This window comes from Antechinus flavipes, chromosome 5 (assembly GCF_016432865.1).
Source record: "Antechinus flavipes isolate AdamAnt ecotype Samford, QLD, Australia chromosome 5, AdamAnt_v2, whole genome shotgun sequence".
NCBI lineage: Eukaryota > Metazoa > Chordata > Mammalia > Dasyuromorphia > Dasyuridae > Antechinus > Antechinus flavipes.
In genome coordinates, this window is record NC_067402.1 from 236,324,616 (window position 1) to 236,342,244 (window position 17,629).

Genomic DNA, 17,629 nt, shown 5'->3' on the forward strand with positions numbered 1-17,629 from the left:
TTTAAATGTGATCAAAATACATTGCCAATGTTGAGATAAATGATTTTTTTGGTGTGTGTGTAAAGTAATTTGGAAGTAAATTCAACTAAATTAAGGCCTCCAGAAGGAGGATAATTCATAGAGTAAAGGGACATGTGGGAAAAAGGATGAGAAGGAGAGAGAAAATATACTCAGTTCAGTGAAATTTGTAATTTGAAATATGATACTAAAAGCAGTTTTATATAAATTGTAATCTCTTTGCACTGAGTGTTAATGAAGATTTAAGTGTTTGGAAATTTTGGGAAAAACAGAAAAAGCCCTTGGCTGCTTTTAAAAGTTGAGAACAAACACCCTAGTCCTCAAGCCTTTTCTGAATCACAGGTTCAGAGCATTTTTGCTCACTACAGCTTTAGAAATAGGGGATGGAATGAGTGAAATCTATATGGATTCCAAACATGCCTTTCATGCTCATGAGTACTATACTATATGGAAAGAAAGGAATTTTTGGCAGTCAAACATTACCCAATTACTGCAAACTGTTCCTAGATCTAGAGAGGTTTCTGTTATGCTTTGTAAAGGACAATAGAAGGGGGAATTCACTTCAGGTCAAGGGAAACAATGTTGCAGATTTAACTGCCCATGCTGCTCCCTGTTTGCCCCTGGCCATGGCACCTATTTAATTCTCCAACTATTGACTTCTACATTTCCTCATAAAGCTCTCAGCCAAGTAAATTCTGAAAGGGCTGTTAAACCCTCCTGTCCTGGAGCCTGTTGGAGGATTAGGGGAGGATGGCAGGTGGATTTTGTAAATATGCCTCCTGGCAAGGGCTTCAAACTGCTTTGGATTTTTGTTAATACCTGTACTAATTGGGTAAAAGCCAAGACTTGTAAGACTTGTAAGAATGAAAAGGCTGTAGAGTTTTTGCTAAAGGAGATCATTTTCATTTAAGGCCACAATGTTCCACCTGTTGAGGTCTAGATTTGGGGTACCTAAATGAAATTAGGGTTTAGTTGAGGTCTGGTGGCAGATTCGGGGTACAGGGAGTCAAATGGAGCTCCCCTGCAATTCCCCTAGATTTGGCGTAAGGATAGAGCCGTAAATGAGGTCTAGTAGCAGCACGAGTCCCCAATAAAGGCATTTATTGGTCCGAGAAGCTAGATTGATAAGAGGTTTATTATTGGATTTAGAAATAAGGAGATAGGTGAAGGTAGAGATAAGAAGGGCACCGGACAAAGGGTCCAGTGGACAGAGGGTCCTCACGTGGGTAGCATGTTTGGGATCTCTGCAAAGAGGGGGTTCCCATTGTGGTCCTTTTATAATAGGAGATTTAGCTCAAGGGGCTTTTTGGGTGTGCCCCAAAGTTGGCTCAGATCTGGGTGAGGCTGGGACAGGCCCAGATCTTGTATTGGAATACAAAGGGACCAGGATTTGTGAGTTAAAGAGTAATTACATTCTCTAGGAGTGGGGTGGGAATCTAGAAAGGAATCTTTCCCACATCACATCTATAACCCAATCTTTTTTGAGAAAACAAAAGCAGGAATTTGGGGAAAATGTTCTTTGGTATTTATTCTAGGAAAAGTTGTGTGGATGAGAGACATTCATGATAGCTTCATCTCCCACCCCATTCTTCCTCTAGTTGGGCTTTCTGGTTCCTATCCCTAGTAACCCCCATATTAATTCCATTTTTGTTTATTCTTTTTTTGCTCCTATTTTGTCCTTGCATTTTTAATCTACTTGTGAGAGTTGTTTCTTCCAGACTCCAACTCATGAAATCCTAAATACTTGGTCAACCTAAAATCACCTGATACCTGATTCTGACATTCAACACTCCCCCTCCCTCCAGAAGCTTCTATCCCAAAACTCTAAAAGTCCTTAAAGGAGAAAATTTCCAACTCTGTCTCAGTGACGGACCCCTCCTCCGACCTAGTAGGAGTCCAACCCCACCTAGATAACAAGGATGAAACTGTTTGTCCCTTGGGGACTCTACATTCCCCAATATGAAACAGAAAGGTATTTAATATTTAAGTTAGGTAGGCAATGAGAACAGCCATTCATTTCTTCCACTGTAAAAGAAATGCTTAATACTCAAAAGACTACTAATCAGGTATTGATAAAGATTTTTAAAATGAATATTTTATTTTATTTTTTTATTTTTTTTTAAATTTTATTTTATTTAATAATAACTTTGTATTGACAGAATCCATGCCAGGATAATTTTTACACGACATTATCCCTTGCAATCACTTATGTTTCGTTTTTTCCCCTCCCTCCTTCCTCCCCCCCCCCCCAAGATGGCAAGCAGTCCTATATATGTTAAATATGTTGCAGTATATCCTAGATACAATACATATTTGCAGAACCGAACAGTTCTCCCGCTGCACAGGGAGAATTGGATTCAGAAGGTAAAAATAACTCGGGAAGAAAATCAAAAATGCAAATAGTTCACATTCATTTCCCAGTATTCCTTCTTTGGGTGTAGCTGTTTCTGTCCATCATTTCTCCAATGAAACTCAGTTAAGTCTCTTTGCCAGAGAAATCCACTTCCATCAGAATACATCCTCATACAATATCGTTGTCGAAGTGTATAATGATCTCCTGGTTCTGCTCATCTCACTTAGCATCAGTCCATGTAGGTCTCTCCAAGCCTCTCTGTATTCATCCTGCTGGTCATTCCTTACAGAGCAATAATATTCCATAACATTCATATACCACAATTTATCCAGCCATTCTCCAATTGATGGGCATCCATTCATAAAATGAATATTTTAAAATATTTCTATACCTCCTATTTTCCTGAGAGGGTAATAGTTGATATCCTACTTAGCTCAGTGCCTAGCTTAATAAATGCTAGTTGACTGACAAATATGATTTATTTGGTGGGGTTGCTGAAGGTTTATTTAACCTTTATCTTAACTCTGTACTGTCCCAATGATGTGGGAAAGATTCCTTTCTAGATTCCCACCCCCTCCTAGTGAATGTAATTACCTTTTAACTCACAAATCCTGGTTCCTTTGTATTCCAATAGAAGATCCCGGCCTGTCCCAGCCCCACCCAGATCTGAGCCAACTTTGGGGCTACACCCAAAAAGCCCTTCGAGCTAAATCTCCTTATAAAAGGACCACACTGGGAACCCCCTCTTTGCAGAGATCCCAAACATGCTAGCCATGTGAGGACCCTCTGTCCGGTGCCCTCCTTATCTCTACCTTCACCTATCTCCTTACTTCCAAACCCAATAATAAACCTCTTTTATCAATCTAGCTTCTTGGGCCAATAAATGCCTTTATTGGGGACTGGAACTGCTACTAGATCTCATTTACTGCCCTATCCTTGCGCCAAATCTAGGGGAATTGCAGGGGAGCTCCATTTGACTCCCTGTACCCCGAACCTGTCACTAGACCTCAACTAAACCCTAATTTCATTTAGGTACCCCAAATCTAGACCTCAACACCAATAGCAGCTAGGTGGTATGGAAATAGAAGAGTGTAATGTTCTCTTCTCTAAAATATAATGTTCTCTCTGGGAGCAGGTTTCTTTGGGGAGCTTCTGAAGGCATCCTTCATTTCAGTTTCAAATAATAATCCCTCAAATGCAGCCAGCTGTTAAAGTCCAGATCCTTTATTTTCTCTTTCCTTCACTTGGGGCTCAGCTACCTTTCTGGAGGCCTTTCGGATCTTGATTTCAGTGTTCTCCACAGGACAGCCTGCTACCTCTTCTTTGTCTTCCTCAATTCTGCCCAACTGAATCCTGGCTTCTCAATCTCCCAGAGTGCTCTTTGGCCCCTGAGAACTTCTTGCTTATATGCTGCATGCTAAGTATACTCCAATCATTACATCACTAGGAAACTATTATTTATTATAGGATTAAATCAATGCTACATTAGATTTAACCATTGTCTCCTCAATTCCACTGACTTAGCACCTTGTAAGAATTCTAACCGAAGAGTGCCCTTAGAGTCAGATAGATTTAAGTTCAAATGTGGCATCAGACATCTGCTAGCTGTGTGAGCCTGAGCAAGTCACTTAACCTCTGCTGCCTCAGTCTCATCTATAAAATGAGGATAATAACACATACCTCACAGGGTTTTTGTAAGGATCAAATGAAATACTATTTGTATAGTTTGTAGCTCAGTCCTTGGCATATAATTGTCATTATTTGTTTTCTATTTTGTTTTTTGCTGAGGCAATTGGAGTTAAGTGACTTGCCCAGGGACTCACGGCTAGGATATGTTAAGTGTCTGAGGCCAGATTAGAACTCAGGTCCTCCTGACTTCAAGAATGGTGCTCTATCTACTGCACCACTTAGATGCTTGCTTGTTTTTCATTTTGGAAGACTACCAGTGACATCAGGAGGGTGATGTTTTGACTTACAAGTGAAGTAGATTTAAGTGAGGCAGGCCTGTTCAAAGCTACCAGCTTCTCTTCCAGTCATCTAAATCCAGTGGGAAGACTTAGATCAGAATGACTAGAGATGGCCCAAGATGCAATGGGAAACCTTGGTCTTTTTAAGCTGAGGTTTTTTCCCTAATTGTCAGTTTAAATGAGGTAACACCCACTCTATGACTAAAAGACTGGATAACAATGGAGGCAAAAGATAGCCTAGTCTGATTTCACAAAAGAATTATAGTTGTTGAAGAGTACCATAACATCAAGGTGGTGATGCCAGGCCATGCAAGTGAATTAGATTCAAGAAAGGCTATACACAGTCACCTACCTCACTTTCCCCTCCAGAGCCATCTGAGTCCAAGTGATGAGGGAACCCCGAAACTATTGACTTGGGGGGTGAGAGGGAAAAAGGAAGTCATGAGGTAAATGCTTGAGAAACTCCTTGAAGGGGAGGAATTCTCCTTGAACTCTGGAGAAACTCCTCTGGGAGAGGCCTACCTCAGGGAATCAAGATAAAGTGGTTTCATTCTGTTATCTTGGTAGGTTATAGACCTCTATTGAGCTGAAAATTGGCTTCAGATCACTCCCAGTAAGTGGTCCCATCTAGGCCTGAGGGCAATGACAATATTGAAGGAATCTCATTCAATTAAAACCTCAGTTTCAGATTCCTTAAAGAAAAGGGCAACTTGGAGCTTGTTTCTTTACAGAGGTCCAAAAGCAGGAATCATGCTAAAGGACCTCTCCTTGGCATAGCTGCCTGGGAGGACCCCTGCTGGCTGAGAAGACATCCTTTTGTCAGCATTAACCCCTCTTTATTGCTCTTCCAGATTCCCCGGCTAGACCTTTATTTCTGTCAGGACCTTGCCACTGTGGTGGTCAGCCTCCTAGCAAAAGCTGACTTCTCAGTGCCAATAAACTTTTTGCCAGTCTAACTTGTAGGGTTTGTGAATTCTCTCATGCTGGACCTGCGCTGACCAAAAGAGATTCTCACAACTCTCTGCCCTGTACCAAACCTCATCACAAGGACTACAGGTAGATCAGAACAACTGGAGATGGCTCTGGATGCAATGGGACACTTTGGCATTCCATGGGTTTCAGTTTGATTGAGGCTATACCTGTAATGCCGAAGAAACTGAGCAAAATAGAGATTAGAGAACAATTTAATAGTTTATTAAATGGAGAGATCTACTGGGACCAAATGGATCCATGTTTGGTCCTAGGGCTGAATGAGACTATCATCTCAAAGAATCCAGAACAGACTGTGGGATACAAGATTTTTTTATAGGGTAACAAGAACAATGACATAATGGGGGAGGCACATTAAGAGGGAATGGTTATAACCTGAGGCAGAGTAATTAAATAGGACAAAAGAGAACAGTGGCACAACATACCCATTCAGTGATTAAGTTAGGTAACAATTGAGGCAGAGAACCTCCTCTTTTACATAGTATAAAAAAAAAAAACCAAAAAACTCTACAAATCTAAATAAATCTGGGAGGGGGAGATACAGGGTTTTAGGCTAAAAAAAAATTGCTATTTACTTTCAATCTGAGTCAATCTGGACCCAAAATAGTGACCAAATGGGGCTTAGCCTATAGCCAATCAATGAGAATCAAAGTGCTTTGGGTTGAAGGATGGTCCTTTAGAAAGAAATCTAGCCAGTAAACTCCAAGTTATCTTGTGAGGATTCAGAGATCCAAATAACTACAAAAAAACTCTTAAGAGTATCTATAGATAAGGGTATGATACCCTCTGTAGACAGAAGAAGGGAGAGGTTTTAGTCTGGGAGAGGAAAAAACAATTGCTATTTGCTGTCTGTCTGAGCCATCCAAAACCAAATTGACTAAATGAGGCTTGAGCTGGCAATCAGTGAAAGCCAGAGTGATTTGGGTTTAAAGGCATAGTAGCTTCATTTCATCTCTGAAACCTCAAGATATGAAGATATCATATAGTAGGGATTTAAAAATGCTCATTCTTCCCTTTTTCTCTCAAGCCAGGCCAGTGGGTTGAACTTACCTTTTTTGTAGTTGAAGAGAAAGCTTCTGAGAAGTATGATGGCTGCAGGAAAAATTTTCCCAAACTATTTCATCCCCAACTCCTGTTTACATTCTAGGAGACTTCAATATACATATTAATTCTTCTAACTAGTTACTTAGTTTCTCAATCTCACTTCCCATGAGTTATTTCTTCACCCCATCTCACCCAGAAACAAAGATTATCATAACTTTGATCTCATCATAATCCATAACTGAACCATTTCCACTTTAAGGACTTATGAAAGCCCCTTATCTACCATAACTCATTTGCTTTTCTCCTCTCCCTCTGCCTTCCTTTATAAAAACCTATTTTTCATCTGTACTGATGATGTGGGTGATATACACATATGATGGTAGACACCAAAAATTGGGGTTCAATCATGTGAGGAATTCACAATGGCCATTGTCTTTGGCAAAAGGTAGATTTATCAAGGGGAATAAGTTACAGACAAGATGGAGGGATACAAGAGACACTAGGAATGGTAAATATGAAATAGAATAGGAGAGCATATAATAAAAAGGTTTTTACCAGGAGAATGAACCATCAGGTTGGAGCATGTCCTTAACTAGCAGGCTAAATTCTAAAAAGAATTTAGCACTTTAAAAGAGTTATTAGCTATAAGGAAAAGGAGTCAGGAGATATCCCAAGGCATGGTGGAGTTAGGAGAGACACTGGAGGGGAGGGGTACAGGAAAGATATCACAAGGCATAGTACTGTGGCAAACTGACCCAAAGAAGGGCATCATTAGCCATGGGATGGCCCATAACTACATTTTATAGGGAAAACAACCTCAGGGACCTGACTGGGGTTTTTGACAGGACATGGCAAGGTGAGCCTGCCCAAGACTCCTAAAGAGGGTAATCTTCCGGTTTGACATAACTTGGATTTCTGACTGGAAGACCTCCACAGAAAATGGGAACATGGACCTAAACTGATCTCCATCAGTGCCTTCTCTCTGCTTACCTTAATTTCTTTCGGCTAACCACACCTAACATTGAAGGCTTCATTACTGAGACCTCCAATTTTTTGATACTTCAATACTCCCCCGAGTCATTTCCCTTGCACTAATCACTCTGATTTTTTTTACCCATCTTGACTCCTTTGTGAATCAATTCACATGTATATTGTCCTCCATTTTTGAATCCCTAAACCCATTCTTATATTGTCAAATATGCCCTTGCCAAACCTCAGCCTTGAATCACTTCCACTCTTCACATGTGTTGCTGAATGAAGGGGGAGAAAAATCACATCCTTCTGACCTTTTACATACCTTTAACTGAGCCCTTACTGCTTCTAGGCAATGCTGCTAAATCTTCCTTATCAACTCACTATCTTGTTCACTATAATAGCTTTCCCAAACTTTTTCATCCCTCCTTAAACCTCACATTTCTTCCCTTCATCCACCCTTTCAGATGATATTCTTGCCTCATATTTTAGAGAAAAAATTGAGGTTATTCATGAGCCTCCTTTTTTCACCCTCTTATCTTACTCAGATGACTTTTGCTCCATCTCCTCTTTTGTCTCAAATGATGAAGACTTACACTTTACAAACACTCTTCAAGCAAACCCATACTATCTTGTCTCCTCCAACAGATTGATCACTTTGTCATCCCTGCTCTTCTCACTTACTTTTAATCTCTCCCTTTGTACTGGTTCATTTTTTACTGCCTACAAACCTGCCCATGTCTCCCCTATTTAAAAAAAAAACATAACCCTCATTTGATCCTTCATCCCTTCTAACTCTATTCTAATATCTCTTCTGTCTTTTGTAGCTAAATTCCTCAAAAAGTTTGTCTAGAATAGGTGCCTCCATTTTTTTCTCCTCTCATTTTCTTCTTAACGTCTTACAACTTCTGACCTTATCATTCCACCATAACTGCTCTCTCAAGATTACTAGTGATCTCTTAATTGCCAAATCCAAAGGCCTTTTCTCAATTCTCATTCTCTTTGATTTCTCTGTAGTCTTTGAGACTGTGGATTACCTTCTGCTCTTTAATACACTTTATGTTTTTGGAACACTTCATTCTCCTAGTTTTCTTCCTCCCTGAGAGATCTTTTTCATTATTCTTTGCTGGAAACTCCTCCAGATCATGTTTTCTATCCATAGGTGTCCCTTCTATACTACTTGGTGAATTAATTGGTGACAATTACCATATGTTTGATTCTCAAATTTAATAGTTTCAACCTTTGAGCCAACCTTCAATCTTTCATCTTCCATTGCTTTTCAGATATCTCACACTAGATCAAATACAAAATGCCTTACATAATCCACACACTTCTATCTTTCCAGACCTCTTATGCCTTACTCCCTGATACTAGTCTCTTGGCTCTTCTAGTTCAAATCACTTCATTGCTTGGCTAAGGGTATTTTCTCTGGCTGTCCTTCATGGTTAGAATGCTCTCCTTTTTCAACTCTACCGCTTACTTACCTGGTTTCCTTTAAATCCCAACTAAAATCCCATTTTTACAGAAGGCCTTCCCTAACCTTCTTTATTCTAGTGCCTTCCTCTGCTAATCATTTCCTATTTGCTGCCTATATATTTGTCAACATGTCTTCTTTATTAGCCTAAATTCCCCGAGGGCAAGGATTGAAATTTGCTTCTTTAGATATCTCCAATACTAAGTCTAGTGTCTGGTACATAGTAAGCACTTAATAATGTTTATTGATTGATTTTTTGTAGCTGATTCTAAATGAGGGAACTTTCCTTTAACATTTATTTCGTTGCTTCCAAAGAGAGGGACATCGATCTCAAGATTGTTGCTTGATTACCTTTATGGAAGGAAAGAAAAACAAACCCGAAGAGATAGTCAGGATCTGAGGCTTAGATGCAGGCTTTTGACTCAGGTAGTAAGAGTCCTGTTATGTGTTGCCAAAGGTTGTTGAGTTTTTAAGGGGTGTGATGAAAGTATATCCAGCAGGTCAGAAACACCTGTTCTAAGAGTGCAGGATTATAGTATCATGTATTTAGAATATGCTTGCCAGAGTGAAAGAGCCAAAGTGACTAGCACAACTATTAAGTGGCAGAATTGGGATTGGAACCCCTATCTTCTGTTTCCAAACTCTGAATTTTCCCTCCACTTTTTTCACCATCCCAACTGTATGAGAGAGCTACAGCAGGAACTCCTTTTCCCTGTAATGTGTATGACTAGGTTCTTTCCCGACTTACTGGTTGAGTCTTTTTGAAACAAACATCTGAAGCAGTCCAAGAACAAAGTTAATGGTTTTAGCCACAGGGATCCCAGGCAAGAGGCAGAATACCTCAATTCACCAGTTTGAAATTTCAATGCGGTATGCTTTAGCCAGAGTACAGCAGGGGGCCCGCTCCTTAAAGGGGTAACGCAAATATATATTACATAGATGTGTGAATAAACATATACATATACACATATGCATTTATATCCTGAACTTCTAAAACAATTTAAAGTAGTCTTTATTAGTAAAATAACAGGTAACGAATTACCGGATCATTTTTCTCCTGCTGAAAACGGATCTCCCAGCTCTTTAGATAATCTCTAATTGTGCTTTGTCATCTAGGCTTTGGTCTTCCAAGACTACCGTTCCCGTCAGGCTTTGTGATCCTCTTCCCCATCACGGCCCACACCCCTTTTTGGCGCACAGCTTGCTGGGAGAGAGTAAGGGGCGGGCCAAGTCCAATGGGTGCTGGCTTTGGAGGAGGAAGAGGGGGAGCAGGAAAGCGTCCAGAAGGTGGAGGTGAACTCTAGGCCTCATTCATTACCTCTGTCTAGTGGGCCCCAGGGCCTTGTGTTCCAGGAGCCATGGAGGCGCTGATTCCAGTTATCAACAAGCTCCAGGACGTCTTTAACACCGTGGGCGCCGACATTATCCAGCTACCCCAGATCGTCGTAGTTGGAACCCAGGTGAGTGCTGAGGCCTGAGGTGGCTGGGCCGCTTAACTAAACTGGACTGGGGCCCTCCCTAGGCCTCAGGGCAGGGCTAAGGCGGGGCTGGGTGGAGCTGAAGGTGCAGGCCTCTTGCATCTGTTTATTTCTTAGTCCTGCTCTTTAGGCCTCCTAGAAAACTGGGAGGGATTCTGGTAGGCGGAGCCGCCTCGGATCGTGCGCGGCGCTAGTCCGGATGGTGGTTGTGGTGGCTAAAGAAGAAACGAGGTTTTCTTGGGGAGGGAGGGCCCTCGTCTTCCAAGGACGACTGAGGGACAAAGTGTGGTGCATCGAAGGAGAACTGGACTCTGGGTTGGTGCCTGGATTAGGTCAGGAATCTCTGTTGCTTGGTTTTCTTTTCTCACTTCTCAGTGCACCTTAGGGATCCATGGAGTGGAATGTGAGAGGGCTTTGAGTAACATCCGAGTTTTATGAAGTTTAACCTTCCGGATTTCTTGAAAAGCTTAGAAATTACGCGCGAGCGCGAACACACGCGCCCGCATAAAATCACCCCACCCCTACCTATTTCTTCCAATGGTATTACTTGGGATCATCTCTCTTGAGTGAGGTTTTTATCTTGTGATAAAACACTTTACTGCTGCAACTTTTTTTCTTTCTATAAAAACTGGGCACATTACTTATCCATTTCCATTCACGCTTGTCTCTTTACAGAATTGTGGACGCAAATGTTTCAAAAGTCTTGAAAGTCATATTCCCTTCATGTAGACTAAGGTCTCCTATTTTGTTTTTCCCTAGCTACTTTCTTGGCATAAGGGATTAAGTAGAGTCATGTTAGTAAGTTTTTTTTTTTGTTTTAAGTAAACTGGAAGATACCTTAGAAGTTATATTTTCATATCCTAATAATAGTTGGATGAATATATGTAGGCAGTAGTATAAGTAGGGGTAACTTCGGTTTTCTGTCATTTTCTATGAAATGATTTGATTTACTTCAATCAAGAGTCAGTTTAAGAGCTGCTGCTTGTAGGATATCTTTTCTGTTGTCCCTTCTTCCCTCTTGGAAAAAGAAGTACCTTGACTTTGCTTGGTATGTACCAATCTCCCGTTTATTAAACTTCTGTTCTGTGTCAAGACCGCAACCAAGAAATTGAATGAAGCATTCTCACTAACTCTTGGAGTTTGCAAATGGACTGCATGATAAACAATAATGATAAGACTGAACTAGGTGCTGGGGCCTGGTTGTGGAGGACTTTTAAGTGCCAAACATGTAAGTTTATATGTGATCCTCGAAGTAATAGGTGGGAGACACGAATTTGAGCTGGGAAGTAGGTAGAATTTGGTCTTTAGGAAAATTACTTTGACAGCCATAAGAAGCAGAGATTGGAGAGGACTGAAAATTGAAAGAGAGAGACCAGTTAGGAAGATTGATTTGGGCCCCTCCTACTACTATGTAAGTAGAGAAGAGGGGATAACCCGAAAATTTTTGGAGCTAATTGGACTTGAAATTTTTGAGATAATGTTCTAAAAGCATAACTATTTTTCTCCCTCTAATCTGCAAAAACTACCTGTAAGCTAATTTGTAGAATTTGACCATAAAAGTACTTAGAGGCTATTTACGCCAGTTCCTTCATTTTACTCATAAGGAAATAAGATCGCAGAGGTTATATGAGGTGCTGAAGATCATATATTATAATGGTAGAACCTTGCCTCCTGGATTTAAATTCAACCCTATTTCAGAGAATTAGTAGCCTTAAAATTCAATCAGTGTGGCTGCCTAATGAGTCCATTGAGTAGACTTTGGAATCAAGAAAATCTGATTCAAGTCCCCTCTGACAGATACTGGTTTGACTATAGGACTTTGGGCATACATATCCTTAACCTTTGTCTCTGCTTTTCTCTCTCTCTCTCTCTCTCTCTCTCTCTCTCTCTCTCTCTCTCTCAAAATAGCCTTTTATTTACAAGTTATATGCATGGATAATTTTACAGCACTGACAATTGCCAAACCTTTTGTTCCAATTTTTCTCCTCCTTCCCCCATATGTTAAAGTATAAATTAAATACAAAATAAGTATACATGTCCAAACCGTTATTTTGCTGTACAAAAAGAATCGGACTCTGAACCAGTTATCCTGTGAAGGAAATCAAAAATGCAGGCAGACAAAAATATAGGGATTGGGAATTCTATGTAATGGTTCTTAGTCATCTCCCAGAGTTCTTTCGCTGGGTGTAACTGGTTCAGTTCATTACTGCTTCATTGGAACTGATTTGGTTCATCTCATTACTGAAAATGGCCAGGTCCATCAGAATTGATCATCATATAGTATTGTTGTTGAAGTATATAATGTCTAACATTAAGTGTCTAACATTTGTAGAATTATATTAGTAGGAGGGAATTTCTTCTCTCCTTTTGTAAAGGGACTCTTGTTCCCTATAAAAATAAAATCCTGGATTTGGTTAAATTTGATTTAAAATGTTCCACTTTATAATAATTGAAGCAGCTAGGCAGAGCATGAAAAAAAAACAGGGCCTAGAATTGAGAAGACTCAGGTTTGACTTCAGATTTAGCTATGTGGTCCTGGATAAGTCACTTAACCTTGTTTGCCTCAGATGAGGAATCATCTGGAAAATGAACTGGAGAAGCAAATGGTAAACCACTCCAGTATCTTTGCCAAGAAAATCCCAAATGCATTCAAGAAGAGTTGGAAATAACAACATGTAACAACAGGATGTAATAATTAATAATTGTATTAAATCTGAGAAATTATAGGGTCGTAAAGTACTTTTGAAATACCAAAGGAATAGTCATTCAGTGTTTAATAAATTAAATTATTTACTATGTTTCCTAAAATTGAAATTTTAAAAATCTTTCAACTTTATACTTTTTATTTTAGGAAACAATATTTTTTTGGAACTGTTTCCTGATTGCAAAAGACCACTGCCAATTAGAAAGTTTCCATCAGCTTTAAAGCTTTGTGCTTATAAAAGTATGAACTTAAATATGAAGTCAAAGAATTAGGCATATAATATGTCAATATAAATACTTTAAGAATAAGAAGGATTTATCTTACACTTAATGGAATTTATATCTCCCAGTATACCTGATGAATAGATTGATGAACTAGTCATTAAGTTGGGAGAAGCTATGAGGAAAAGGGAAAAAAAGACCATGGTGAAAGCTAGTGAGCTGGGAGGATCATATATTCAAAGTTTCATTTTATAAATAAAACTAAGGGCCAGAGTTACAGAGCAATATTTGTCAGAGGTAAGACTTAACCAGAACTACTAGACTCTGGAGCCAGCTCTTTATTCATTAGACCAGGCTCATAAAAGTCATTCATTATAAAGTTAATATTAAATACAGTTGATGAAACTTGCTTTAAATGAATGAATTTTGATGCATAAAATGTCCCATCTCTTGTTTTTTTATATTTCTTGTAGCTGTGTTTTGGGTTTGTTTACTACATTTATTTGTAACTTATATAGTCTCATCCAAAGTCATATTTGAATGTTTCCTCATTAATTAATGAATTGTAGCCCTTCTCATTATTAGTCATTTAAACTCTGATCCCTCACCACAGTTTAATTGAATATTTTAATAATCTAGGGATATCTCTTATCTCTTGTCAGCCTATTAGCATGACCATTAATTCTAATTGTATTTCATTTCACTCAGTTTCCCTTCAACCATCACACCAGAATGGTGTAAAGTACACTTGCCATTATGTCAAGATTCTGTTGGTCTTTTAAAACAATAATAGTAGCTATAGCTTTTCTAAAAGAAGCTGAAAGAGCTGGGATTATACTTATTGTTTTTATTCACCTTCATTTTTTAAGATACTGCTTCTTTCTCCCTACCTTTTAGTTTCTTTGTAATAAAAATAAAAAAAATTAAAAAGAAAAAGGGGAGATGGGGGGGAGCATTTAAAGTAAACCAGGGAAAGGATGGGGCCAATTGGTGGAGCAGTCAGAACACATAAAACATTTATCATTTAAATTTGCTGTCTTATATAAGCATGGTTCATGGCACTCCAAAACAATTACAAAAATAACATCAAGGATTACTGAGAAAAGATCACCATAATGACATAATAGTAAAAAGTTTGAAATACTGTGAGAATTGCCAAAATGTTTCACAGAGATGAAGTGTAAGCACATGCTGTTGGGAAAACGGCACCAACAGACTTATTCAAACCAGGGTTTACCACAAACTTGCAGTTGGTTTAAAAAAAAAAAAAAAATATATATATATATATATATATATATAGAGAGAGAGAGAGAGAGAGAGAGAGAGAGAGAGAGAGAGAGAGAGAGAGAGAGAGAGAGAAAGAATGAGAATTTGTGAAGCACAATGAAGTTAAATATAATAAAATGAGATGTGCCTATATAGTTTCCAGTAATGGAGTTGCTAATTCAAACTGTGTAGACATTTTAGTCACTTTATTTGCATAATTCCACTTTGCTTTTCAAAATGGTTATACCATTTTACAGCTCCTCCAACAAATATTAGTATATTTATAATTCCACAATACCTCTTTGGATCATTTTTGCCAATTTATAAGGTATGAGTTGAAACTTCAGGTTATTCTGATTTGCATTTCTCTTATCACTAGATTTTTTTGGAACATTTTTGTTCATGTGGTTGTTTTTACCTTGAAGTTCATTTTTTAAGTTGTTCATATCCTTTGTCTGCTTTTCTATTGGGGAATGGGTATTAGTTACATATATTTATTAATTATATATCATAGGTACTGAGAAAATTAATTGACATTGTCTCCATTTTTCTGATTGATTTTATTTTGTTATGGATTTCATTCTGTACCACTGGTGGCATTTTTTAGCAGCATTAGTCTTGTTTCATTTGTCTTAGAGTTAAGTTTGGAAATTCAGTCTTCCTGTAAATTTTTCATTGTCTCTGAGTTAAATTTTGAAGTCCAGTTCATATGCTAATCTCTGTTCAATTCCTGCCTCCAATTCTTGGGAGATACCAATGGTCATCAAAGAGTCTGTTCTGTTATCCAAGGTAGTCTGGTCCACTATATAACTGCCTTTGAAGATGGATTTCTTAGCAACCGGATGGAAGGACTGGTGGTTGCTATCCCCTCATTCCCAGTTTTCAGTCAATCATATTGTTCCTCTTGCCTGATACGCTACAAGCTATGAGCCAATTGTTATTTTTGCTATCTATATGCTGCCTTCTATTTTTTTTTTCTTTTTAGGTGCTCTGTCTTTAAAAAAGATGTGTCTACCATCTTTTTGGTAGTCTTTTGGTCTATTTGGTTTAATGGGAAACTGAGAGACCTGTTTTATTGGGAACTTGCTATCCTTACCAATAAATTGAATACACTCTGAACTTGTGCCTGTTTCTCTTCATTTAGTTATGTCAGTACAAACCATTTTTAAAGTAATTTGATACAAAAATTTTTTTCTCTTTAATTGTTCTTTTTTATCCTAGATATTAATGTTTGTGCAGAAGCTTTTCAGTAAATTGTAATTTAAGTTATCTATATTATCTTTTAAAATTCCTTCTGCCTCTTGAGTTGGTTGAGAATACATTTCCTACTCATACCTGTGAGAGGGATAATTTTTAAAAATAATATAGTCTTTAATATTGAAGTTACATATCATTTAGAATTTATTGTGGAATATGGCATTTACCATATATATTATATTAATATATTGACTTAAGCTTTAGCACTGCCAGACTTTTCAGTTTTCTAGTAGTTTTTAAAAAAATTCTAGGTAAATTATTTGCACTTTATCAGAAGCTGAGTTAATGAATTCTATTGTTTCTTATTGTTTAGTCTGTTCCATCTATCCTTTTTTCCTAAAGCAACGTTGGATGATTATTATGATGGCTGTTCTGTAATACAGTTTGAAGTACTAGAAGTACTATTCCCCCCTTTTGGAAGCTTTTCATCATTTCTTTGATATTCTGAGTCTTTTGTTTTTCCAAATGAATTTTCTTATTAAGTTCTATAAAGTTTTGTCTTTGATTGTACAGCATTAAAATTATAAATTAAATTTGGTGATTTTTTTTTTTTATTGGCATTATCTACCTAATGAGTCCTGAATATTCTTCCAGCTATCTTTTTTTTTTTTCCCTTTTTCCCCCCCAAGCATCAAGTAATAAAGCTACACACTACTCTACAATCTCTTTTCTCAAGCCAAACTAAAGGGTACTTTCTGCTCAAGAGAACATATTCTGTCTTCACATCTGTTTTTCTGGCACTGTTCCCTATTCATGAATTTTTTTTTTCTTTGCCCATCAGATTCCTTCTTACTCTTTAATACCCCTTTCAAATACTACCTCTTCCTGGAACTGTGGGTGGGGATGGAGACTATCTATTAATAAAAATCATGTTTGGGTATCAGGATGCTCAGTTAGGAAAGGAAAACAAAATCAGAAGATCAATTCTATTGAAAAAACAAATTGCAAGAAGAGAAAGAAAAGGGATGAATTGTTGGAAAATGTGGAATACAGTGATATTTCTTTAGCTTTGTTAAGATCATCAAATCAAATCTGATTGAATCCCTTAGTCATTCCAGATCTGGAATCTTTTGTTTTATCTCTTTTGTTCTTTCTGGAATGTCATTTCCTCTCCATCTGTGGAATTCCAATCATTGTTTTGTTTTTGTTTTTTTTCCATTTAAAGCTTTTTATTTTCAAAACATGCATAGTTTTCAATATTCACCCTTGCAAAACCTTGTGTTCCAAATTATTTTCTCCCTCCCTTCCCCCTACCTCTTATCCTAGAAGTAAGTTAATATATGTTAAACACGTGCTTCTATACATATTTCCACAATTATGTTGCACAAGAAAAATCAAATCAAAAAGGAAAAAATAAAGAAAACAAAATGCAAGCAAGCAACAAAAAAGGTGAAAATACTATGTTGTGATCACACACTTAGTATCCAGTCCTCTCTGGACGCATCCATGCAGATGGCTCTCTCTATCACACATCCTTTATTATTTCTTTAAGGGACACTTTATTTCATAGTTATTTTGAGCAGAATTTCTCCTTTTGTGTGTGTGTGTTAATGCTGTATACAATGTTGATGGTTTTATTAGTATTTTTTGTATTCTGTTCCTAGCTGAAGCTATTGATTGCTTCTTGAATGTCTGAAGTTTTCTAAATTTATCATGTCATTTTCATATAATGTCCCCACCCTTTGTAGATGTTCTTACCTTTAATATTTTTGTATTGCTATAGCAATATTGGAAAATAATAAAGGGCATCTTTGCTTTACCATTGTTTATAATGAAAAGGTTCGTTTGTTTCTTTATAAATAGTGCTCAGTTCTTTTATGTGATATGGGTGTTAAACCCCCCTTCCCAAATTAACATCATCTTCAAAGAGAAAGAATTTATGTAG

At 37.9% G+C, this 17,629-nt stretch overlaps 1 protein-coding gene across 5 annotated transcripts in view; it reads left to right on the forward strand.

Annotated features, from left to right (window-relative positions):
* Window positions 1-10,006: 10,006 nt before the first annotated feature.
* The window catches only part of DNM1L (dynamin 1 like), a 59,066-nt gene continuing 51,443 nt past the window's right edge, over window positions 10,007-17,629 (forward strand). The window contains exon 1 of one of the 5 annotated variants that reach the window (XM_051962792.1): window positions 10,007-10,278. In XM_051962792.1, coding sequence (XP_051818752.1) covers window positions 10,177-10,278 — 102 coding nt within the window. In that variant the 5' untranslated portion in view covers window positions 10,007-10,176. The remainder of the gene's footprint in view (window positions 10,279-17,629) is intronic. The other 4 variants (XM_051962793.1, XM_051962795.1, XM_051962796.1 and 1 more) reach the window with 4 other exon arrangements.